Source organism: Eublepharis macularius, chromosome 18, assembly GCF_028583425.1.
Source record: "Eublepharis macularius isolate TG4126 chromosome 18, MPM_Emac_v1.0, whole genome shotgun sequence".
NCBI lineage: Eukaryota > Metazoa > Chordata > Lepidosauria > Squamata > Eublepharidae > Eublepharis > Eublepharis macularius.
Genome location: NC_072807.1, coordinates 30,314,833 through 30,340,131, shown reverse-complemented (window position 1 = coordinate 30,340,131; position 25,299 = coordinate 30,314,833). Strand labels below are relative to the sequence as shown.

At 43.1% G+C, this 25,299-nt stretch overlaps 1 protein-coding gene across 3 annotated transcripts; it reads right to left on the bottom strand.

Moving 5' to 3' along the window:
• PKM (pyruvate kinase M1/2) lies at positions 1–25,117 on the bottom strand. Of its 3 annotated transcripts, none has more exons than XM_055002195.1 (11): positions 25,015–25,117; positions 16,060–16,237; positions 14,823–14,914; positions 11,562–11,693; positions 11,199–11,385; positions 9,691–9,961; positions 9,040–9,190; positions 8,083–8,235; positions 5,113–5,279; positions 1,503–1,684; positions 1–1,150 (listed from the first exon to the last, which is right to left on the bottom strand). In XM_055002195.1, exons 2-11 carry the CDS (start codon positions 16,208–16,210, stop codon positions 1,044–1,046), a joined length of 1,593 nt encoding a protein of 530 aa, XP_054858170.1. In that variant the 5' UTR covers positions 16,211–16,237; positions 25,015–25,117; the 3' UTR covers positions 1–1,043. The 3 variants fall into 3 exon arrangements, with proteins under 3 accessions (XP_054858170.1, XP_054858169.1, XP_054858171.1); XM_055002194.1 differs by lacking the exon at positions 5,113–5,279 and adding an exon at positions 4,390–4,556; XM_055002196.1 differs by lacking the exons at positions 5,113–5,279; positions 25,015–25,117 and adding exons at positions 4,390–4,556; positions 24,961–24,978.
• Positions 25,118–25,299: the final 182 nt, after the last annotated feature.

The following is a 25,299-nucleotide window of genomic DNA, read 5'->3' as shown; positions in this document are numbered from 1 at the left end:
TAGGAGTGAGCTCTGCTTTATTGATGTACGAAGTTGTACTTGACAACCTGATTCACCTGTTACAGGAGGTAACTTATCCAGATTTCCAAAGGACAGTGCTTTCAGGAAACATGATTCAACTCGAACACAAACACAAACACTGCAACAGGCGTACAAGCAGCTCTTAGCAGCTGAAGATGTGGGAGTGCACTGAGTGGAACAACCGACTGCACTGCTCAGCCCTCTTAAGTACCATATATTGAATCTGCCTTGTGTAATTACATCCCATTACATTATCTAACATGCGGTAATCTTTAGCTCAAGTTACTCTTGAAGCAAGATCCCCCCACCCTAAACACTCATTTCCACTACTCTCCTTTGGCTGTACCAAAAAAAAGATGACACAACAGCCACGTTTGAGAACTGTTTTTCTGAAACTTTAAAGGGGTGAGCAAGTACTGCCTTCTATGCTGCCTACTGGAGTGTACATTTAGATATCCAAGTGATTTATGCAACAAGAGGTGAGGTTGCACTGTACCAGAGCCCTGCCTACGCACAGGGACCAGTCAAGATTAGCAAGATACTGCAAGAGCTAGAGAGCTGCGGTCGAGTGTAGCTCCTAGTTGGAGTGTTCGGGTGGAGTCCAGACTACAGAAAGGAGACTTGGAGTGGGAGAAGGACTGGCAGGTTAGGCGTCAAGCAACTGCATAAATGCCTTACCGGCCAGCCAGACCAGCACCATTGCCACAGAGGGCCACTGCGCTCCAGGGAGCTGCAGGGCACCAGGCAGCCCAAGTTACTACGCTAGATACTCTAAGGCTGGCTCCTAACCAATAAGGCCAGGTACCCTAGGAAAGGGAAGAAATGGACACGGTTCTGCTTTTCAGAGAACTACTTCAAGTATTTCTAGACTTAGTCTCTTTCCCCAGCTACTGCACTCGGTGGTTTTGGGCAGCCTCTACCCACTCTACAGACAAGGACAATACTGCAAGCAAATGCTGGTCTAATTGCAAGGGGAAGGTGCCAAGACAGTAGGGAAGAGATGAGATTGCTGGGCTTGATGTTTATGGAACTGGCACCACGCGCATGGTGTTGGTGAAGCCGGACCCAGGGCGCCATCCTGTAAGCACGATGACCAGATCGCCAGTCTTGAAGAATCCCCGAGCTTTGCCTAGAAAGAAGCGGAAAAGTAGTGAAGATGAGCCTTGACGGCTACAAGAGCAATGCTTGCAGGTGTGTATGACCAAGGGGAAACAGAAAAGCACGGTTCTCCTGTTCAAGGAAGCAGCACCAAATGTCCAAATGTAATGCAGGACCACAGCGGCATATTGACTTTAGTGATTCTAAAACTCGCTAACGCTATCGTTGATAGTGGGGTCTAAAGACTGGGTGTGCTATGCTAGACACCAAGTACTGTTACAAAAAAAACAAAAGTTACCAGAGAAAAGCTCCTGCACAGGCATTCCTTAAAGCTTGCGTGCAAATTACGGTATGGGACAGCAGAACCAAGGACGACTACTTACCAACATTCATACCCAGGTTAACCCTAAGGTCGACATCTTCTGCCCAGGCATCATGGGTTGGCTCTTTGCACAGCACAGGGAAAATGCCACGGTACAGATGTGCTTGGCGGGCCGTCTGCTCATCACGGGTCACAGCAATGATGGGGGCGCGTGGGCGGTACCTTGACACTAGGTGAGCAGACCTAGGAAACAGAACACACACTTGGCTCAATCACCATCCAAAACTTCAAGCCTCCCTGGGTTGGGCAAAGGCACACAATGGATCCCCAGTACAAAAGCAAAGTCAGAAGCCAGTTAAGACTGATTCTATATGGACAGAGGTGCCCTTTGGTATCTCATCTGCTGCAGCTTAATCTATGTAAAATGGATACTGCTGTTATTTTAAGTGCCCTTCTCCAGAGATCTGCATTTATAGAACATCCAGAAACCGTTAAAGCCAGGGTAATTCCCAGCATTAAAGACCCCTCTCTACTACGCTGAAGAGATGTGTGCAGTCTGCGAGTAAGTCAAAGATTGCCAGCATTTTGGCAGCTCAAACAGGTCTGTTTTTTCTCCCTTGTGTGTGGCATACAGGATAGTGTATGCACTTGGGGTTCCGGCAAAGAGAGGAAATCCTATCAATTAAACTTTGTTAAATTTGCCTCATGCTGATGCATTTGATAAATTTGTTTTAAACAGTAAAAGCTTGGAAGACCAGTGACAAGCCATTCATGTGCCATCGTGACTTTTGACATAAAATGTCAAGGAGATCAGATTCTTGATTTCCAAGCGCGTTGCTGACTGCTGTGCCAAGTTCCATATGAGGATAGGGACTGGAGCACTCAACAGAAAGGATTTGCTCTAGAAACGTAGTTGTCCCATATATGTGATTCCTTACGGCAGAGAAATTCTACCTCTGCCAACCTAATAACAGAATATAATTTTGAACTGGACAGGGAGTTGACATGTTACAGTGCCTAAATTGGACATATAGGAAACGCAAACTACAACCACCACCTTACCCAGCTTTTAAATGGGGAAATTACTGCTACCCTGTAGAATGTAAGCAGAAGACTCTGCTTGGACATGCACCTCATGGCTTTGGCAAACTACAGTAGTCACTTTTGTTGATTTCTGTCCCAAAGAATAAAAACCTACAGCATAAATTAGCACAATCAGTATAGGACTCAAAATCTAAACAGAAAAGGGCTGTTCCCTTCTTAATTTGCTGCTGTCTTCAAGGTAACTGTTCAGTATTTGAAAGTTCAAACTCAATAGAGTATTAAAAAAATCTTTGCAGCTCAGGACGACCCAGATGAAATAGAAACCAGAGCTAAATTAGACTTTGCAAGTTCAGATTTCTTCAGAAAGGTCAAGTATAAGGCTGGCAGTAATCTTTTACAAGCGAACATTAAGGGTACAAGGACAGAACTGTGCTATATGCTTAAATGCAGTGGAGCCATCTGTGTAGAGCTTAACCGAGTCAAGGCATAATCTACAGCCATCCACTGATCAGATGCAAAGGTTCCCCTTTCACTCTGTTCTCCACTTTATTTTTTAAACAGAAATTTGTGAAGTTGCTTCAGCCATCCCTTGGGCAATCCCATGTTCCTGGGCAGTTTGTGCCTCTCACAAGGCATAATTTGCCATGAACTCTGCGCTGATTCTAGCTCCAAATGGCACAGGCATTCCTGGGCTGAGAAACTGCAGATGGTGAACAGCAATGCCCACACATTAGATGTAACCGAACTGTACTTCTCACTTTTCCCTATGCCGCTAATTTCTATAGGAATGACGCACCAGTTAAATTCTCACAGTTCCTTAAGATAATGGTTTATGCAACAGCTGTCTTGTATACTTGAGTTCTGTAATCTTCTTTCTGGTTCAGGTTATTACAGAAGCAGCCTTGGGTAAGGTTGATGGGGATTTGAGAGGCCTGATCTTTATGGACTAGAGAAACTATTTTATTGTCCATAAAATCTTTGATCCATCTTTCTGCATCTATCTACTACAATCTTGTAAAAGTCTATTACTGACCAATACCAAGTTAGCAACGCCATTCCGTATTTGTGTGAAGTCCATATGGTTAGTGTCCTGTTAGACTGTTCTGTTGCCAAACTCCAATTATATGGGGCCATTTTCTGATTTTAATTCTTTAAAGTATTTTGGCCATGTTCATTTAGCCCCAAACTCAGTAATTGACACCATAAGGGTCTGATGTACTTCACCAGTGGCCCACTTCCTCACCTGAAATAGTAGGGATTGCGGCACGTCATTTGAACTTTTACACACATTAAGAACCGAAGCTGCTTTGCTCCCTGTTCATGGGAAGAGGACTCTGTGGCTGCTCAAAGCAGGGCTCCCTAGACGGTAGAAGCATAGCCCTCAAGCTCTTCCCAAAGGAGCCCCATTCAGCACTTTCACTTCAGTTTTCAGTGCCACTCTACTCCTTCATATTCCACCACATCTTCAGTGCTTGTTCCACCCTTCTGCTGGTCTCAGCCCAGGATTCAACTTTTGCAGCCTTGGCTTTTTATTCTACCTTTCATAATCTTGGCTACATGAGCTTTTCACTGCTCACTCTCTGGAAGGAATCCATGTGCTGTCAGCTACATTTTTGCTATGAGATCTGATACAAAATAAAAACCACTGTTTTATTGCTGTAAGCCATGTTGAGACTTGCTTTGGAAAAACAGGATCACAGTCTCACGTACCAACAACCCTGAGGTGAAGGTAAAAGAAAAAGCAGAAAGCAGAAATGCAGCTAGATACTCTCCTCCACCCAGAATTTTGAAGTCCCAGTTTTTCCAGCAGAGGCAGACATTCAGAAGACGGATTTACGTTGCTTATCGGGCCACCTGTACAACTGAAGTCCTTGTGACTTCTGGCAGAACCTTCCACCTCCTACCTTCCAGACTTGGTGAGGACGATAATGGCCCCACTGCAGCACTTGAAGGAAGCTTCCACAGCGCCAACAGCGGCAGCTTCGGTAGGATCCCGGTTCAGGGGGGCCAGCCGACGGAGTTCTTCAAACAATTGCCTGTGAAAGATGGCTGCCTCTGCTTCGCGAGCAATCTATAAGAGCAACACGCGTCCGGAAGACGACATTCATGTCAGTCACCACTAGCGGCATGAGTGAAGGTGGGGAGCTATACTTGGCAGAGCCCTTGCAAAGAACTTAAAAGCTTATTAAGCCAGGGGGGAAAACCCAGCAAACCCAAGTTGCCAGTATGTTGACTGGGCAAGTCCAGCCAAAAAGCTGGTTTGTACACCCTCAACAAGGGCAACCGGGGTGTGCTATCTGAACTGCATCCAGACATGCAGCAGAGATACAAGGAGAAGCCTCCTTTCTGGAAAGGCAACATCTGCCAAGTCACCCCACTCCATTCTGCCCGTCATCTTTACACTCGCTCATGCACAACTGCCAGTCACTCTCGCTCTGCTCCTACCTACCTCAAATCCTGCTGTGCTAGAAGGATGAAAGACTGAGGATTTTAGTTACAGGCGATGGGTTTTGCACCTTGCATGAACCACCGGTGTGAAGCAGATGCTCGATTTTTTTAGATGACCACTTTGGAATGAATGATGGGTTATCTTACAAATTCTAGTTATCTGCCTAACTGAACCCTACCTGCCAGATTCTGTCAAAACTATCAGAGCTGCAGCTAAGCACTTAAATGAGGCCTCCACCGCGCCTACAGCCATGGCATCAGCAGGGTCCCTGTTGTTAGCAGTGATGCGGAAAAGTTCTTCAAACAGCTGACGGTGATAGATAGCGGCCTCAGCCTCACGAGCAATCTGTGGGCCAGAGTAAGAGGGAGGGAGGAAAAGAAGAGCAACATAGAAGGAAGGAAAGAGATACACCAGAGTGATATGATCAAGTTAATCTGTGATGAGCGTTAAGTGCTTATTTGTCAGCCTTGCATGCAGGATTAAGAGACCAGGTGGTGTGAATGCTCAGTTTTCACGTTAAAAATGAGTGGTGCCTGGCATGCACAGGGTCCAGGCCTGGTTTAAAAGTCCAGTGGATAAAGACCCTTATGCACAGCGCCTGAATTCTGGACAGATTAATGCACAACTGCAAAGCAGCATCACTAGACCATTGAATGGGTCAAGATTTTTATTTTGGTCATGAAGTGCTAGTCAAACACTTCACCCTAAGGAAAAGGACTCCAGAAACTACCGTCGGGTGACTAAGTCCTTCTACTGCACCACCTAGCCCCTTAAGAGGAAATCAAGTCTTTTTTGGCTGTAAATTCTCATGTCAATTCCATTTAGCAGTCAAGGCAACTGGTAGCCAATGTGCAGGACTGCCAGAATCCAAACACTGCAAGCTACTGAAATCTCACACTAGGAAATTGTTATTTTCAGTACAATGCTGCAATTTAAACGGCTGCCAGTGGACGGCTTTGAACTGCCAGTCTATAGACAAGGTACATCCCACATTCAATTTTAGATTGAGCCACATAAGTTCTTACCAGCCAAAACAGAGACTTGCAGAGTTTTATAAAGCATGCAGAGAATTAACTCAGGGATTTTAGCTACATATCTAATGATTAGATAATCTGATCGAGTTATTTATAGCATGACAAATTTTATAGTGCCTTCAGTGCAAGAACTGTAATTTATTCTTGTTCTTCAGCCTTATGAGGCAAATTAGGCCCATTTTATAGAAGAGGAGCAGGTGTACAGGACAGTAGGAAGCCAGAAAACCCACTTTAGTTAGTTACCTCAATAATCAGAGCCACACATGCTCAGTGTCAGCTGTAAAGTTGCTTCGTCAGGCCTTACGTTTATCAAACACTCATCCACAAAGCTACCTAAGGCAGCAGTTCAATACAGCCTCGTTCGGACAGATGAGATGTCAAACTTGTTTCCAGATACACTCTGCATTCTGAAGTGGCAGTATGTGAGATAACTGAACATTGCCCCTACAGATAAAACATTCTCTCCACAAAAAAGAACTGGGCTGAGTTCTAGAACCAGTGTTGCACAGTGTAGGCAGAGGTTTTCCAAAAATCACACAAAACAAGGAGCATCAAGTACTGGAAGCAGTACGGTTGAAACTAAGAGGCTGTGCTGTTTTGCAGAGTATTTGTACCTACTAATATTTCTCTACTGGGGCACATTTGACAGGCAACATATCTACATGTCTCACACGTAGTAAGGATTAGGCAAGGAATTAAAATTAAAAACTCCTAACTGTTTAAACTGGCATTACCTTCGTCATTTAGGTTGCCAAACAAATAGGCCAAGCTGCATTTAGAAGGCTTTTGTTAAATCGGGTCAATGTCCCAAAGAGCTGCCCAATACTAAGCCTAGCAACAACTGTGCTTTCTTTGAGCATCTTAGCTTTGCCAGATTTCACAAATTTTAGTTTTCCCTGAGCTTACTTTGTTTGCAGCTCAATTTCATTATAATTGGGAACAGAGAGGTTTTAGATCTAAGACTAAACAAAACCATTCTTTGTCGGTCATTTGTTTCACTTACTAGTGTTGAGTGTGGGGGAGAATACCTCCTGTCTTTAAGGGTTCCATATCTTTCTCCCTTCTGCCATGGGAGAATGCATGTTAAAATGAAGCTAGTGGAGATGAATTCCATCATGAAACTTAAAAGACAAGGTCATCCAAAACAAAATACATATATCTGACCCTGGAAGATGTTGTCATACTAAGGGTCTTCTTTTCTCAGTAGAATGCTAGTACCCCTAATTTCAACCACAGTAATGCTACAGTTCTATGCACAATTACTTTAAATTTCCAATGAACTCAGAAGGATTTCCAGATAACTGTGCATAGGACCATATCTCACACTGCGTAAAGCATATTGTAAAATCTCATTGCCACAGCAAGCAACTGAAGGCCAATAAAGTCAACTTCTGTGATCAAGCAACGAAAAGGATGCTTTAGAGAGTTAGTAGCCAGGGTAAGCCTATCTGCCATCGGTTCAGACGAACTGATCCCTGTGTCTGTTTCTTAGTGTTTGCCAGGTTACAAGGAGAACAGCATGAAGACATGTTAGAACCCCTCTATTACCTGAACTTGAATGGAATAAGCTAATTTGAAGTGCAGCTCTCTTACTAGTAGGTTATCTGGGCTGTAACTCACAGCAGGCAGCCAACACAATCAGTACTTTAATTCTGGTACTCAGTGTCAGGTTGTCAATAGGAAACTGGAGAATTCCAAGCAGAGCAGAGAGTTTTCTGGCAGTTTAAACATGTAAAAGGTCAGTCATGCATTACATTTTTAACAACATGGTCCAAGGGCCAACAGCTGAACATAAAGGAGGAAACTGCCACAGCCCAGCCTCACCACATCAGGATTCTAGGGGTCTGATCAGATATTACTTTTCCTCAAAAATGTAATTGGAAGCACCCCCCTGCCCCCCAAGCAAAACCCAAAAAGCAGTGACATGGAGGCAATTAATTTGCCCAAGCAAACTATGAAATGGCCAAGCAATAGGTCTTACTTTAGAAGACAGAAGGCCCAGAAACTCCAACGTAATATGAATATATAGTAGGAATATCCTATTCCAGATGCTTTCAAAGCTCCTGGCAGCCATCCACATACTACTATTTAAAAGCCAAATCGTTATCACTTACAAGATGTTGCATACGAACAGCCTCCAAGGGGTAGTCTCCTTTGGCGGTCTCACCAGAGAGCATGATACAGTCTGCTCCATCTAGGACAGCATTGGCTACATCACTTCCCTCTGCACGTGTTGGGCGTGGCTTCTTAATCATGCTCTCCAACATCTGGTGAGAAAACAGTTTCAGCTGTCAGAGAAGCGGACTCGTTTACGTTAAACTTACAACAATTTAGCCACATGCCATTCTAGGCTGCTTAAAACGTACATGTATTTTTATAGATTGACAGCAGACAAATGCCGTAGGTGTCAGGCAAATCAAATTATCATAGATTCGAGAAGTTTGATTTTTCTTGCTCAACACTGTAAACAAGGTTCATTTTCCCCTCAAACCTTTACAAATAAACTTTTTGACTATGGATGGATAGGACACTATAATGCCAGCTTTGTAGAATAGTTAATAAACTCTGGTCAAAAATCTTTATTTTCACTTCCATACTTTTAAAGACACAGGAGCAGCAGCCAGAATGAGGAGGCAGCGGAGTAGCTGTCTCCTTCAGTCCACAACCACAAGCCAGCCAGGGAGAAAAGGCAAATAAGAGGTGATGGTAGGAAGAGGTGGTGGTGGAAGAGTAAGCAACCTTGGTACTGCTTTTTCCTTCATTTCTCCAGGTGCCTGTTATAAGCAATGGTGGCCAGAAGGTGGCAACGCTGCTTCCTTCCCCAACTGTTGTCCCAGCCTATGCTACAAAAAGAAAGTGGGCAAGTGGCGTTGCACTGAAGAGGCGGCAGCGGCAACAGGTCGTCATGGGTCCACTCCACACTTGTTTCAGTCTATCTAAAACAAAACTCTCAATGCTTTCATGCTTACTGGCCAAAAGCACAAGTTGTTCGAGTATTATTTACAAGCATGTCAAAACTTTGGCCTCTCTCAAGAGTGCATAGCAGTGATTACAAAGCCTGTTCCAAGCACCTGAGTAGCACAGATGATAGGTTTGCCAGCTCTGTTGCATCGACCAATCATCATTTTCTGGGCAAGGAAGACTTTTTCGGCTGGAATCTCAATGCCAAGATCGCCGCGAGCTACCATAATGCCATCACTAGCCTCCATAATTTCATCAAACCTGCAAGGCAAAAAAAATTGTATTGCATTTGAATGTTATTTTGGTGCATGGGTGCATAACATCTTATCTGAACAGGGCACACACATGCTCAAGAGCCAGGCCCAGGCCCAGGCCCATCAGTGTTTGTAGCAATCACATCCAGAACTGTGTCCCAGGCCACAGAACCACTAAGTCAACAAGCTTATAATTTTGTTCAAGGTTCTTGCATATGATACAGGCCAGACTTTACCCCTTCTAGCAGAGACTTGCTCTGCAAGCAGAATGGCTGCAGCAGTTCCCCAGGGATCCTCCAGATAATACCTGACAACACAGACTGCTGAGTACTATGTCATCTCTTATTTTTATCCTTCAGCAGAGGAAACTCACTGTAAATCGTGACGTTTGACTGAAGGGATAATCGAATTTTAGATTAAACTAGACTCGTTAGAGCAAGTCTCCATGCAGGACAATGCCCTTTGAACAAGGAGGGAACTAGAGGAGCAGGGTCAGAGTTAGCTTACCTGCGGACTCCCTCATGGTTTTCGATCTTGCTAATGATCTTGATATTCTTTCCCTTTTCGCCCAGCACTTGTCTGACAGCATGAACATCGGCTGCTTTGCGAATGAAGGAAGCAAACACCATGTCCACGTTCTGCTCCACGCCGAATTTTAGATCCTGGATGTCCTTCTCAGAAACAGCGGGAAGGTCTACTGCAGCACCTGGAAGATTGACTCCTTTCTTGCTGCCTAGCGAGCCACCATTTTCAACTTCAGTGAGGACATAGTCAGCACCTGCACAAAATTCCAAGTAGCAGCACATTAACCAAGTTTCCTGATAAACTGCGTATTTATATAATGCTAGGTTTCCCCTTGTCTGTTCCAACCACACCTTCTCACAGAGCCTGTTAACTGAGCAACAAATAACCTGCTATCAAGCAGTTAATGTTAGGGGTCGCACCAACCCTCCCCCCAGGAAATCTGGATCCAGAGATTCTCTGATCTGTTTAAGACAGATTAAAGAATCCTGGATTTATTTGGCCGTTATTCCCCATGGGGAAAACTATCTGGGGGTTATCCGGGTGTGTGTGTGTGTGTGTGTGTGTGTGTGTGTGTGTGTGTGTGTGTGTATCATTTTTCATGCAAATTCCACCAAATTTGTGGGGAACCTATTCCTGAATGTCCTCTAAAGACTTTCACGTTTCAGGAATACTGGACCCCAAGGCCCAATTCTATGGGCCTCTGAAGAAGGTGCCACCAGCCACTCTCTAATATTTCCTATGGGGGAAACATTTCCAACCAGGCTCTCAGGCAGAAACACACGGACCAAAGGCACACTCTCAAATGCAAAAGGAAGCCCAACAGAACTAAACTGAAGCAAGGGAATTGATAGACACCCCCCCCCCCCGCAAACCAAAATGTATCAAGGGGACCAACGTCAACCAGAGAATTATGTCAAAACAGAGAATTCCACCCAAACCAGACTGAAGCAAGGGATACTGTTGCAACGTAGCCCAGCTGAACCAGTGTCACTCTCAGAAGCCAGGCAGAAAGGAGAGCTCCTGCGTGGATTGCCCACTCACCCTCCCTCCCTCTCTTTGCCCTCTTGGGAATAAAAAGCAAGAGAAGCCCAGGAAGGCGCCAGCCAGAGGCTGAAGCCCCATTTCCCGGATTTACCCATGGGTCTGGATCCAGGTTCCCAGATTCTCTAACTTGATTTGGGAAAGCTAGATTTAGCCAGATGAGCAAAAATCCAGCATTTTTCCTGAATCCCAAATCTAGATTGCACAACTAGTTAACATGTTAATATTATGCTTTACAGCACACTAGCCGCTACAGCCAAGATTAGTCCTGTCAGTGCTCTTCTATTATTTTAAACATTTTTGCCACATCTATGCTCAGCTTCATATATTTTAGTAACTACAGCTAGTTTTTAAATACTTCAGGGCTGTTTGTCAACCAACTTTAGTATGCAAGCATGTTTCGTATTTATGGTCTGGCTATTTTATTCTGGAGTCCCTCCTGAACATACCTTTCTCTTTAACCTGCAGTGAAATAAGACCATCATCCACATAGATTTTGCTGCCAATTTCTACAACTTTGATGAGGTTCTTGTAATCCACCCACAGGACATTTTCATCACATTTCTCCATGTAGGCATTGTCCAGGGTCACTTTCAGAGCTGCCCCCTTCTTAAGCTCCACTTCTGCTGTGCCGCTCTAGAATAACACATCAATCATTAATGGAACTGCCATCCTGACAGCTGCCACAGATTTCTAAATGCAACAAGGTTCTTATGAAGGTCAGGAAGCCTTATATTAGAAAAAGGTAACCCTCCCTCAGTGACCCCCACTGGTACAGTAGGAAATACACACAAAGCAGTTCAGAAACTTACACCTTTGATGAGTCCAGTACGAATTTCAGGTCCCTTAGTATCTAGTGCAACAGCAACAGGTCTGTAGGTGATAGGATTGGAAGCAAAGCTCTCAGTAGCTTCTCGCACATTCTTGATGGTTCCTGCATGATACTAATAGGGAAGAATATCCAGTTAGAGAATATAAAGCACCTGTTTCCTTGGTATACGGTATCTTAACGTTCAAAATGCTTCATAGCCAAACCTGTAGCGTCTGCCTCTTGGTTCATCAGTATGTTGCCAATTCGTTTCACAGCATAAGTGAGAATGATTGAAGACTCCTACTCCATGCTACTCTGGAGACTAAAGAGCATGGATTTTGGTTGCTGTGGATTTTCCGGGCTGTATAGCCGTGGTCTTGGCATTGCAGTTCCTGACGTTTCGCCAGCAGCTGTGACTGGCATCTTTAGAGGTGTAGCTCCAAAAGACAGAGATCTCTCAGTGTCACAGAGAGATCTCTGTCTTTTGGTGCTACACCTCTGAAGATGCCAGCCACAGCTGCTGGCGAAACGTCAGGAACTGCAATGCCAAGACCACGGCTATACAGCCCGGAAAATCCACAACAACCATCGTTCTCCGGCCGTGAAAGCCTTCGACAATATAGCATGGATTTTGTTAACAAGTCCAGCGCTACTCTTCATCCACTACCTAAAATGTCAGCCATGTATTCAACTGCAATTTTAGGTAACTGTATCCGTGTCAAGTTTGCCAAACTTTCAGCTTTAGCAAATGCTACAATCACAGGTTCAGCTGAAACATGCATGCAAAGGACCCTGATCAAATAGCCTTCAACCCTAGTCAATCCAATTCAGAGTAGTTCCTCTCTATCAGATAACTTCTTCACAGCTTATTCATGGAAGAACTGTTTGCTTATCTAGATCAAACCACAGCATGCAGTAGACAAAGTTCACAATCAAGGTTATGTAAATTTTGACTCATAGCTATCAGTTGCAGGATTCGGAACAACTCATCCTTGTTCATGTCTACTTTATATGGAAATGTGACAAGAAAGGATTTGCTTAGTGGTTTGGGGAGAGATAACACATTAATTGCCTGATTTTAGTATAAGCTATGGGACAGAGGTCAAGCAAAGCATCCACAAGAGAAGCTTCTCTAGACAAAAACACGGAACAGTGACGAAAGAGCTCATTTTGCCACTGTTAACCCAGAAATGTAAGCAATCTGAATTACACCGACTGTATACCCCATTTCTAATTTATGAACCGGGGTCTCCAACATGGCACCACAGATGTCATGGAGCCCACCAGCACCTTGTCTGGCGCTAGGCGTTTTTAGAAAGCAGATGGGGCCAGGCAGAAATTTTCCCCAGCAGGGGTTGTGATTGGCCAGAGGAGATCTGATTGCTGTGCATTTTTTTAAAAAATTGCTTTGGCCTCAGCTAGCACCACCGTAACAACCAACTTTACTGCATGACTTAAGGTAATTGGTAGGTATGCAAGAAAGTATTTTAAAATATGTTCATTTAAAAAGGCATCCTGTTATACAAAGCTTCGGCCTGATATGTTGAAGACCTACTACTGGAATCATCCACAACCTCATTCCTTGATAGTTGTGGCTGGCTGCCCCCTCCTGTGGTGGCCATTTTGTAGTTGCGCCCACGACCATGTGTTATAATTCCAAAGGTGCCTGCAGGTGCAAAAGGGCTGGGGAACCCCTGTTCTGAACCGACACTGGGACACCGAGACAGTAGATGAAGTTCTGGTAAGTGAGATAAGGTAAATGGGCACTCTTCACTATTTGTGGTTATTCTGCTTTTTAAAAAAAACTAAGGCTAGTTGATTAATTTATAAATTAAGAGGGTATCATTTAAGACTGACGCAGTATCCTAATGCACAGTTTAAAGGGCAAGCCAGACAGAGTGCAGAACACTGAATGTACTAAGATGAAGGTCTCAGTAAGGCACTGCCCAGATTGCAGCTTGACCTTTAGGAAGTAACAGAAGCCAGCCCACAGGCATTTAGGTGGCCTTTAAGGAAAGTTGCAGTCGGAAATGGGAGCCTTCCAGGCCACTGGTAACAGTGAGAAGGCTGTTTTTATTTATAGAAGAGGCCTTGCCCTCTACTGCCACTTACATGCATTTCTTGCAGCCTTAACCTTTTAAAAGACCAGGGTCCTGTCAAGGAGTGCTGCATTCCAAAGTCACTTGCAAAACCCCTTGTAACATCTACATCTTATCACTGCCATGCTCTTTATCAGCAATAATTAGGACTCCTTACAGATCTGCTTCAGCAAGGAGCAGCCTGTAAGTGCCCCGGATAGCAGTGGCTACAAAGATCATCTCAGCAGAAGGTGGCAGTAGTTTTCAATGGACATCATAACTGACCCGAACCCAGTTAGCTGTAGTATCACAGTCTGGTTTATTCACTTCTAACAGAAAGATGTAGTGGCTACAAGTGTGAATGTGTTTTAAGATCTTCTTTATAAATCACACAGGCATCAGCAATATCTAGTAACTCAGGAGTGACCTTTAGCGGGTGACCACATGAACATACATGAAGCTGCCTTCTACTAAATCAGACTCTTGGTCCATCAAGTGCAGTATTGTCTGCTCTGACTGACAGCGGCTCTCCAGGTTCACCGGAAGAGGTATTTCACATCACCTACCACCTGGTCCTTTTTAACTGGATGCCAGGGTTTGAACCTGCGACTTTCTACGTGTCAAGAAGGTGCTCTACGACTGAGCCACAGCACCTTCCTAAATGCCCTGAAATAATTAGGAAGCAGATTTTTTTTTTTTTACATTTGCTGGTGTGCGTCCAAAGGCCACTTGGCACTTGTACCCACCTAGTTTTTAATGTAACCCTTCCTGCAAGAGCTATTTTTATAACACTGCATTTATCACTAAGAGCTTTTACCTCTCTTAGCGTCTGAAAGCTGTTCGAGAAAACACACTTCAAATCTGCACTTAGTCCAAGAGGGAACTTCATAAATGGAAATATGAACTGTTACATTTACATAGAGGAGGTTACATGGGGGTTTAAAAGAACTGGATATCGTCAGAAATTCATTACTAATTAATTAATTCAAGAAATGAACCTAGGAGGACTTGAAGTAATGTGCATTAAGCCATATCCTACCAAAGAGCCATCAGCCTCCAGATCTGGACTATGCATGATTTTTTTTCATTTAGTATGACCCTCATTCCTCAGGTCAAACACAGCTTGTGCCATAGTCTGAGCAAAAACCGTTGTTACGTACGTTTCTCCTCCCATCTGTCCTTACCTCGTGAGTTCCATGAGAGAAGTTGAGACGGGCAACGTTCATGCCAGATTTAATCATTTCTTTCAATATTTCCACTGACCGAGAAGCCGGGCCTAGAAATTTCAAGGCAAACTTTGGTTAGTAGGTGCCAGTTCAACCATAAGATTACGAAAGCAGTAAGACAAGGGACATTGAGGCAGATGTAGTATTATGTGGAGCCAAATGTCACCTGCAGCACTGATCTCAACTAAGAACCAAACCTACAAAAGGTATGAAAAATAATCTGCAGCTTTGGGGGATAGCTAGTCAAGTTCTCCTCCGTATTGCATCTCTTGAGAACCTTCTAACAGAAGACAGCAACTCCACTACTGCAACCCATGGTTAGTAGCACCTTCGTATGCGACTGAAATGTTGCCAGGTAAGCGTGCACATGATCCTTCAGTTGGGTGGCACTATTCCCTACAACATTCAAAGGACCTTGCATAGGCTGCACCTGCAGCCTGGACATTTCTCCTGTGCAAGATTCCCTTCAGGTGATACCATGACACTTGCCAGCTGAACACAAGACCCCAGTAGCATCTCAAGCTACTCTAGGAGATCTTTTATAATACTGCCTTTATTGTGTCTGTGAAAAACACACACACACACCCTAAAGCATAATACAAAGAGAAACTCAGAAAACTGTTGTTAATTCTAACTCTAGAATTAGAGTTAGGCTGCTGTATCTTGAGGTAGCTGCATTATACCTTGAGCAAGGAAAGAAGAGAATACAAAGCTAGAACAAGCTAAAATTAGATTCTTAGTCTTAATTTGCTGGGCAGAAAGTGACAATAAATCACATGGCCACAATATTTTATTTCTTTAGCTTTGTACTGACTTCATTTGACTGGCTCTGTCTAGTCTGCTGCGATCTGCAGCTCACGTGTATAACTCTCCTTACTGCTACAATTGCAATAAGTGAGCTATCCTTTTCAAGAAATTACAAGCTGCAAATATTGTGCATCTTTAATTCATAAGGTTTTGCATGTTTTAGAATGCCTACAATAAGTAGATGATGGATATAATTAGTATTGAGTTATCAGATAAACAGATCACACTTTCCATCTATAATTTCGCTGAAGCCTTCTCTCAAAAACACAAGGTTGCTCATATAAGCAACTGATTTGACAAACTGGCAGCCAAAGAGCGCCAGCCAAAACCCTGAGAACAGTACAGATGTCCCCGAAACGTGTTAATGTTATAAGAAAATCCCACTTACCAATTGTGCAGATAATGCCGGTGTTTCTGGCAAGGACTGGTTCTGAGTCAATATCCAGGCGGCACATGTGTTCCAGGAATGTGTCTGCCATGGCAGCATGCAACTGCTGGGTCTGGATAAAAGCAGTTCCTGCATCGTGGGGTTTAGACATGGCTGCTGAGTTCTTATTTTTTTTAACCTAAAAAGAATAAAAAGGTACTGAGGAACATGTAGCAAAGTCAAGTTTTGACATTAGCAAGAGGTGGGCACATCCTCGAATCACAACACCCTGACCTCTGCTATCCTTAATCCACCTTCTACTAAGTACTGGAAGAACAGAGGGAAGAACAATTAGGAAAACTGCATCATGATAGAAATGATTCTTTCAAGAGGAAAATGTGGATTCAGTGGAGTGTTTTAATCAGCCCCCTCCAACTGGGGGTGCACAGTAAAAAAAAAAGAAAAAAAAGAATTGGCTTTATCTGGATATCAGGAACATCATAAATACTTGATATCCCTGATATTCAGGTCAGATTCTCTATTCAGACTGAATTTTATTAGGGTATCCTGAATATATTCCATTATTATTCCCCATGGAGAAAACTATCTAAGGAGGTTGGAGGGGTCATTTTTCAAGCAAGCTCCACCCAAAAAAATAGGTATAACATTTATTTAGATAAAGAGTGCAATCTTAAGCAGAGTTACTCCAGTCTAAGACCATTTAAATCAATGGACTTAGACTGGATCAACTTTGCTTAGGATTGTACTGTAAATCTCAGTGTACAACCAAACTGAAACACCAAAACCAGTCTCCTACCTAACTGATAAGGGAATATATCTACCTAGGATGGCAATGCCTTTCACTTAGAGCAATGGTTCTCAAACTTTATAATTTAAATGCCATTTTAATGTTTGCCACTTTGGGAACCCCTTCCAACAGCTGCTGCTAATATGGTGCATTGCTAAAGCAACACAAAATTGCTGTCAAAGGATTTGCACAGCCAGGTCTAAGATCTGTATCGTTTTTATGTATCGGAGAATGAACATTCATTGTGTTTCTTCTTAGAACAGTTTGTGCATTTAAGACATATTGCTACATCCATTCCATGTTAATCTAAGTCTAGAATTTTGTATCAATTTAAAGCCACATCCTGCAACAGAACAGAGAACTTCAACTGCCCCAAATAGTAGGTTTCTAATGCCAGACAGCTGACACAAACCCTATTATTTTGGGGATAGGGTGGGGAGGAGAAGGGGAACTAACCCATCCCACAGACCTTTTTCAGCTCAGCTGTTCCCAAGCAAGCCCCCTTCCAGTGAAGGCTTTCCAACACAGCTTTACAGTAACTACATGAACCACTGCTGACTAGTGGACCTCCGCTCAGCAAGCTGAAGCTTTGTTAATTACGCCAAAGTATTAGAACATCCTTCATCTCTGCAGCAGGACTATTCAGAGCAGCTTTGGCTTTGTGCGCTAGCTCTTTAACAGCTTGGATCATCCAGAGAAGCTCCACCCTCTCTGGTCAGGACCTTTGCAGTACGTGCAGCTTCCCTCGCAGACAGGGCTGCAACTCATTTGGATGCTATTTCAGCAAACAGTCTACATACCCTCCCCAGCTTAAATCATAAGGCAGCTCTTGCTCCAGTCTCACAGGTGACTCACTTTCAAATAACATATAATTCAAGAAATGGTCGCTGCAGTGATGCTTGTTAATATTTCTCAGCATATGAAGTAAATGTATACTCTTACGTAGCCAAATTTACATTTATAGTCTTCTGTAAAAAGGTTTAGGCTACTTTAAAACAGCGCTCCTTCCACTTGCTTCAACTACTTGCTACCGAAAAATTTCTCTTGAAGAAACCAGCATTTGTTATTTGAGATGAAATTCCAACTACATCTCTCTGTAAGGACTTGTAACTGAGCCTCACTAACAACTCTACTCTGAGACCAGCATAAAAGAGTATTGGGCTGTGGCCATTTTCTGCAGCTAGCCAAAAGTTCATCCCTCTAGTAAATCACACAAGATTTACTAGAAGGATATAGTTTCAGGTAGGTAGCCATGTTGGCTTGCATTAAAACAGCAGGATTTGAGTCTAGTGGCCAACAAGATTTTTCAAGGATACAAGGCTATACCCTCATACTCAAATCCTGCTGTAGAGGGTGGGGGGTATAGTTTCACATCCACCTTCCAGTTTTGATTAACCGTTATGGTAATTCTACATCAAAGATAGCCCCCCATGGAAAACTGTAGCCATATAATATTACTGTGGTCAATATGCATTACTATTCTGAACAGAACTATCCAAGTGCTTACTGTTTCTACTGCCTGAAAAGACCCTTGCCTAGAAACTGAGTAGAGTGGTAGGAAAGGATGGGAAGAGGACAAAACCGGAAGATAGTAGAAATCTTGAACTCTAGTACTACTGCTCTCCAATACAGAATGTTTCACAGAGCTTCTAACAGCTTCTAACAGCTTCTTTCTTTATTAAAGAAAAAAAAAACCACTCTCACAACCTAGTTACTGCTGGAAAGCTGCACTGTTGATTTGGCATGCTCACAGCAAGCAAAATACTTTTAAATGAATGAAAAAGGGAAGATGCCCAGTTTTCTACAATCCAGACTCCATGGGTTCACTAAGAAAAATAAGGTCCTATCACAGAATAGCAGACCCATGCACATTAGCAATCAAATTAAACTGAAGTCAAAGGCAAAGTCATTGCATAACTCTGGGTAAAAAACAAGCTAGGGCTGCAATCCTAAACACGCTTATTAAAAGTCAGTGGATTCTTCTTCCAAATTCTAGTTGGTTCATTAAACGCAGACCTTAAGAGCAACCAATCTGTAGGAGAACAAGAAGTCTGCCTGTCAAATCAAAAAGATGGATACGATTCAAAACGGTAATGGAATGAAATAATTTTATCAAGTAAATGGGCTACATAATCTCTAATTCTAAGCATTTTCTTTGTCAAATAGGTAGTATTCAATTATCCTAAATTAACAGTCAGGCTAATCAATGCATGCAAGGAATTAGATGGATAGCCACAGCAGCACTTGTCTGATTAAAAATGCAGTAAGCATAAACAATATACCAGCCCAAGACGTAACTGTTCTCTCTGGCACTCCTCCTAGTCTCATTTCATCTAAAAGCTATGTTCGAGAGAGAATTCAGCCATTTGTATACAACTGTTGCTTTTCATTAAGAATGCAGGGAACTTGTAGCAATCAGCCCCCCTCAAGAAATGGAGACCAGTTATTTTAATCCAGTATGGCCAAAATCCTAACTCTTAAAATGAAAAACATATCTAGCCTACCATAAACCCACTAGGATGTACAGATGCAAATACATTAGTAAACTTCACAAGGGTAACTTGTGAAGTATACTCTTATCTTCCATTACCTTCCAGTTGAGCCTAGGAATAAGCTCTTATCAAGGAAGTTCTTCACATCACCCCACTAAAATCACTCTTTTTATCTCTGACCCAGGCAGGTATTTGTAGCCTGGAATCTTTCTGAAGCTGGCTTGCAAAGCACAGATTAACTGGCTCTGAAGGGTCAGGTGGAGCAACAATGCAACACAGCATCAGCATTTCCCCGAACAAGAGCAGATTAGTTGGCAGGCTAATGTATGGTGTATCACAGAAGAGTGAAGTCATGTGACAAGCTTAAGGTCATGTTTATCATGAGTAACGGGTGAGAGAGATGGGATAAACCTCAGTTTTGTATGTTATGTTGGTTGTAGCTGGGTTTTATAGCATTAAATTTCAGGACACTGCTATCATTTAGGTTAACAAGATGGGGTACCACTACTTTCCCTTAAAAATGCAAGCAATTTAAGCTATAGTACCAGCCATTGTTTAAAATATTCCCCAAACAAGCTTGGTGGAGACTGGGTGGACTTGGTGAAGGCTCCTCCCCTCCGGCCCTTGGAAGCTTAAGGGGAAGCTGACTTTTGGAAGGTTTTTCTGTATTTGATGGTTGTTTTATCACCTTTAGTCCTCACTGGAAAATTAAAAGCGTATTAAAATTTAAATTTCCTATGGAAGCTAAGAATATGCTACTAGGAATATTGCCTAATAAACCACCAAAGTTTTGGAAGAAATATTTGAATATAGTGGTTAGAATCATCCATACAGCAAAATAGAAACTAGACTTCTGTCCAAGCGTAGAAGAATGGGAAAATAAACTTGCCGAATATGCAGTAATGGCAAAATTAACAACCTATTTGAGAAACAGATCAATGAGATTTGAGGAAATGGAATGTGCATTATGCAAGGAGAAAAATTTAGAATGAGAAACAGTTCAAAAAACTGTACATAAACGCATTGCACTGTAGAAGCAGAATAAGTTTTAAGTGTAACATCTTGAATATAAATATATAAGGAAGTAGATATTGAGCAGAAACATATTTTATTTTATTATGAGATATATAATGGGCCTTCCTTTTGTATTTTGATATATTATCTATCAAAATATTTTGTTAAAAGTTATAGCAGGTATGTAAAAGTGGCAAAAATATGTAATACTGAATATGTAGTAATGACAAAAACAGATTAGTTACAAAATTTGAAACCTAAATGTTGAATATAAATGTATCCCAATACAAGTAAGTACCATTGTATTTTAAAGACAGAGTCTTGAAAAGTATAATGGAGGGGATATTGGGGAGAAATATTTGTCTTTTATACTTTTATATTATTTCTGATCTAGACAATTTGTTATATAATCCTTTTTTCTTTCTGTATCCCTTCTATACTATCACTTTGTTGTATGTTTTGTATATTTTATATGAAAGTTAAAGTGACCAAATAAAGATTTGTAAACTACTGCTTAACTAATACACACAGCTTTACTCCCCTCTTCATTTTCAGAAGCTGTCATATGTTCTGCTGACCAAGTGAAACAGATGACCACTTTACATAAAGCAGAGGAAGAACAAGCCCCAAGCTAAATTTAGAGATGCACCATCATTTGCCGGGAGCTTTACAACGCGCAAAGTAGTGGTGACAGACTGCAACTGCAGCCTCCTTTGACTCCTACGTGCCAGCCATCACAGCACACTGCAGTAGAGCTGCTGTTTTTAGAAGGGCCAGGCCACATCAGAATCGAAGACCCCTCCTCCCCTTAAAACCAAGAGGGTAGAGAACACAATGGGGTGGCCCTCGTGATATACACGATGGTATGACAACGCATCCTAACACACTCTTCCTTCCCATTTACCAAGGGTCATCAATATACATGGCATTCTGCAAAGTAACATAAGGAAAAACAGAAGCCGGCTAATGAATTTGGCAACAGGTGATTCTGTGTAAGTGATATTTAGGTATTGTTTCTTCGGCAGAAAATAAGGGTTAAGGGCCTGGCTCAAAGGCTTAACAAAACAGATGACTGAAGGATACATGTAAATTTTGCTATATTTAATTACAGTGTGTTTAGTGCAATGGGATAAACATATGCATCAATCAGAATAGTGCTCCAAAATGCTGTCAAATTGTACACTGCTTCAGTGAAGCAAAGAAAAAGCACCATGAAGACAATGCTTCCAATAGGAGTTAGATTTCCAAATGCGTATTTAAGTTACCCAAAGCTTTAAGTTACCAAATCCACTACTCGATCAGTTACTAATTAAATAATACTGATCATATTATGCCAAAACATAATAGACTGTATGAGCTAATATTTTGCTCTCCATAACCGTGCAGATTATAATGATGAGCAGCACATTTTAAAGCATGTTAAACTGTTTAAATGCTAAACTGGCTTTACTACCAAATACGACTTCACAACAAAGGTAGCATCAAGAATTGCATCTCGGAAAGTAAAATAAGGATGTGAAATAACATTAGTGAAAACTTACACCATTTCCCATGAGCCTTTAGGAAAATTACAATGGTCTATTTCTTCAGAGAATCAAGACTGCCCACCTGTTCAAAAACTAAGCATAAAAACGTGTTTCTGCCAACATGATGCCTAGCTGATGTTCTCCAGAAGAGCAATCCATCTGTAGCTTAAGTCTCAGAAAGATTATCTCCCCTGCTAGAAGTCAGCTTGAAAAAGCTTGCAGACTACAGGTGTTCCAAATGGCCTGTTATATAACAGATGACTCAGCTACAGAGATAGGCCAACTCAGGTACAGTCAACTCAAGGCTTTTAGGGCCACATTCATTTTGCCAAGCAAGCCTTTCCCCCCTCAGAACAAACTGCGCAAGACACTACAGGACAGCACAGCTGGAGAATGCTTTGGCAGGTTGAACAGGCCTTGTGCTATGACACAGACCAACTATAAGCACAAAATCTCACTTATTTACTCGCAGCCATGATGCCCATGGCATTGTTTCCTAGCCAGATATCTAGCAAAGATCCCCAAGCAATGCCACAATCAAGCAGCCAGTTTTAAATTCCATTCAATGTGTCATTTGCTTAGTCATTTCCTTCTTTCTTTCTGAAAATTGCATAACTGTGAGGATGCCTAGTTTTCTTCCCTTGCATGGATAATATTTCAAGATACTTACAAATTGTGCTTGACACCATCAGGCACACTAATACTCAAGATGCTGTAGCACCAAATATTGCCGACAATATTAATTCCCAGGTAGTTCACAAATTTTGGCTGGCCTTGGCAGGCAGCGATTATCCAAGGCTGCCAGCCATCCCTTTCCCTTTAAGCACATACTTGAAGAGACAGCAGGGTCAACTTGACAGTAACATCCTTCTCCACTCTCTCGTGCATGTACCAGAACTTGTGGGTAGAGTACATGTCTTGCACCTGGCATGAAGCAGAACTTGTGGGTGGAGTACATATCTTGCACCTGACATGAAGCAGAGTGTGTTAGAGAAGGGGGCCTCACTTTCACTGGCTATCTAGAGGCAAATAATCTCCAGGAAAATCCATGGCAGTAACTGATCAGATTTATGAAATTTGATAAAAGTTTAATTTGTATCCCTTGATGGATCTACATATAGCACTGTACAACTTAATTATTTTACCTAAGCCCACGTTAATTTTTAAAGCCTAAATGAGGGGCTGTTCACCCCCCCCCTTTTTTTTGCTGCCCAAGGCAAGGTAGACCTGCATTACTGATGGTATAAAGAACACATCAGAAGCCACAGTAATGTTGCACAGCAAGTCCCAGCATGGCAGAAGTGTGCCCTCAGGGAAGCTGACAAATCTCCCTAGCAGAGTTGAGCCAGCCTTGCCTGCATTTATTCTCTTTAACCCTATAACCCTTCTGCTCATAACAGTTTTGTGCATCTGAAACTTCATTAAGCAAGCTTTCAGGCACATTTTCTTCTATAAATGCTTGCCAATCAGCCACATTCATGCAGCCCTTTACTGCAGATGTGAAGGTGAAATGTATTTCTACTTCAAAAAGGTACATTAAGTTTCATACTGTTCCAGTATATAAGAGCAACATACAGTGCAAGCAACCACTTTGATGGAAATTTGCTCCTACACAGGAAATGTGCAACTTTTGCCTTGCTCTGAGCTACAGCAGCCAAGGTCATTTTGGGGAAATGCCGCCTCATCCTTGGCTAGCTAAGCAGTTCTGCCTTCTCACTGCAAAAGATACGAGATTAGGGCAGGAAGGAAAACTAATTTCCTGAAAGAAGTTACCAATAGGAAATCAGCTCCAAAACATTGCATATTTCAAGTCAGAACAAGTTCTCAATCATATTCTTACTTCTGACTTTCTTATATTTGTTTTCCACCTTGCCAGAAATGCAATCTCACAGCAGTTCCAAGTAAATCTGCACAGCATTACGCTGCATGGATGAAAGCAGCAAGATAAGGTTGAATTGCCTTTTCCTGTGCAACCCGATAATGCCCATAGTAAAACCAGGCTGCTTGTCTCACTTAAGATCAAAATCCTCTAGGGGAGGAGGGAAACACGAACAACCCGCCAGGCCAGAAATGGCACAGAGTGCAACATGATACCCTCACAAGGCTCTCGCTGGGGTAGGGGAACTACTTGAGAGGGATCCCAAATGGGCGGCCCCCACCCCCAAGTAGTCTGTGGCAGTAAAAAAACAGTGCTTTTGTGGCCCCTTGAAAGAGGGATTCAATTTTATTCCAGCAGATGCTTGGGCAAGTCACTTCATCCATCACATGGAGTCTCTCCTTGCCTGATGCAGCACTGGTCAGCCTAATGCAAGCTTATGCCAAAATAAAATTTTAAAATGCCACAAAGGATCCTAGAAAGATGAAGGGGGAAAAAAGAAATAGTGCTCAGAATGAGCAGAGGCACTTCCGTAGCTGAGGAAAAAGGGAAACAATAAAAGAGAAGCCATGATGGAGCCTCGCTAGAGGCTCTCCCCTCGTGCGTTGTGAGATCCCCCTCCCCCCATCTTGCACGTGCACACATTTCCCCTCCCCCACTCTCCATCCATCCATCCCACCCCCACTTTCCTCTATGGAGATTTGGGAGGCCATTTTAGCGCCTCAGCATCCAATCTCCCCAGGAACCCCCTCATTTCCTAGAGATTTTGGGGGGGGGCAAGTTGGTCCTTCCTGGGGGGGGGCTTCTCAATCCTCCCCTGCCCCCCTCATTTCCCATCACCGCTCAGAGAATGCAAATCTGCACAGTTGCCAACTTCCAGGTGGCGACTGGATTTGCAACTGATCTGGAATTGCAGCTGATCCCAGAACTGCAACTGATCTCCAAGCCACCCACAGCAGTGCCCTTGGAGCAGATGGCTCCTCTGGAGGACAGACTCTCTGGCATTATAACCCTGCTGAGGTCCATCCACTCCTCAAACCCTGCCCTCCCCAGACGCCATCCCAAATCTCCAGGACTCCCCACCCCCCGATCTGGAGCTGGAAACCGTCACAGCATCAATAAAGCGCTAAGAATAAATGAAAAGGGAGGGGGGAGGGGGGAAACAATGAGGGAGAAGAGAAATATTTGGTTAGTTTTTACCCTCACCCTTTATACAAGCACCACAAAGCGCCAAACCAACTCCTACCACCGAATCCTTACCGGCCCAGCTAACAACGTCAGTCCTCCTGGAGAGTCTCTCCCTCTCTGAGCGCTCCTCAGGCCGGCGCAGCGTCAAGGTGGTTGCGAACGTGCCGCAGCGCCGCCTTGCCATATCCCTCCGCCTGTCGCTCACACCCTTCCGGCCCGCCTTGAGAACGCTCGGTAGGCGGGCCCTCCGGACTCTTTTTTTTCCCGGTGGAAGCATAACCTGCAGAAGGAAGGAGGTGATTCGAAATAGAAAGTAACGGTCCAATCAGGGAACGGCCAACCGCCCGGCACGCGGCC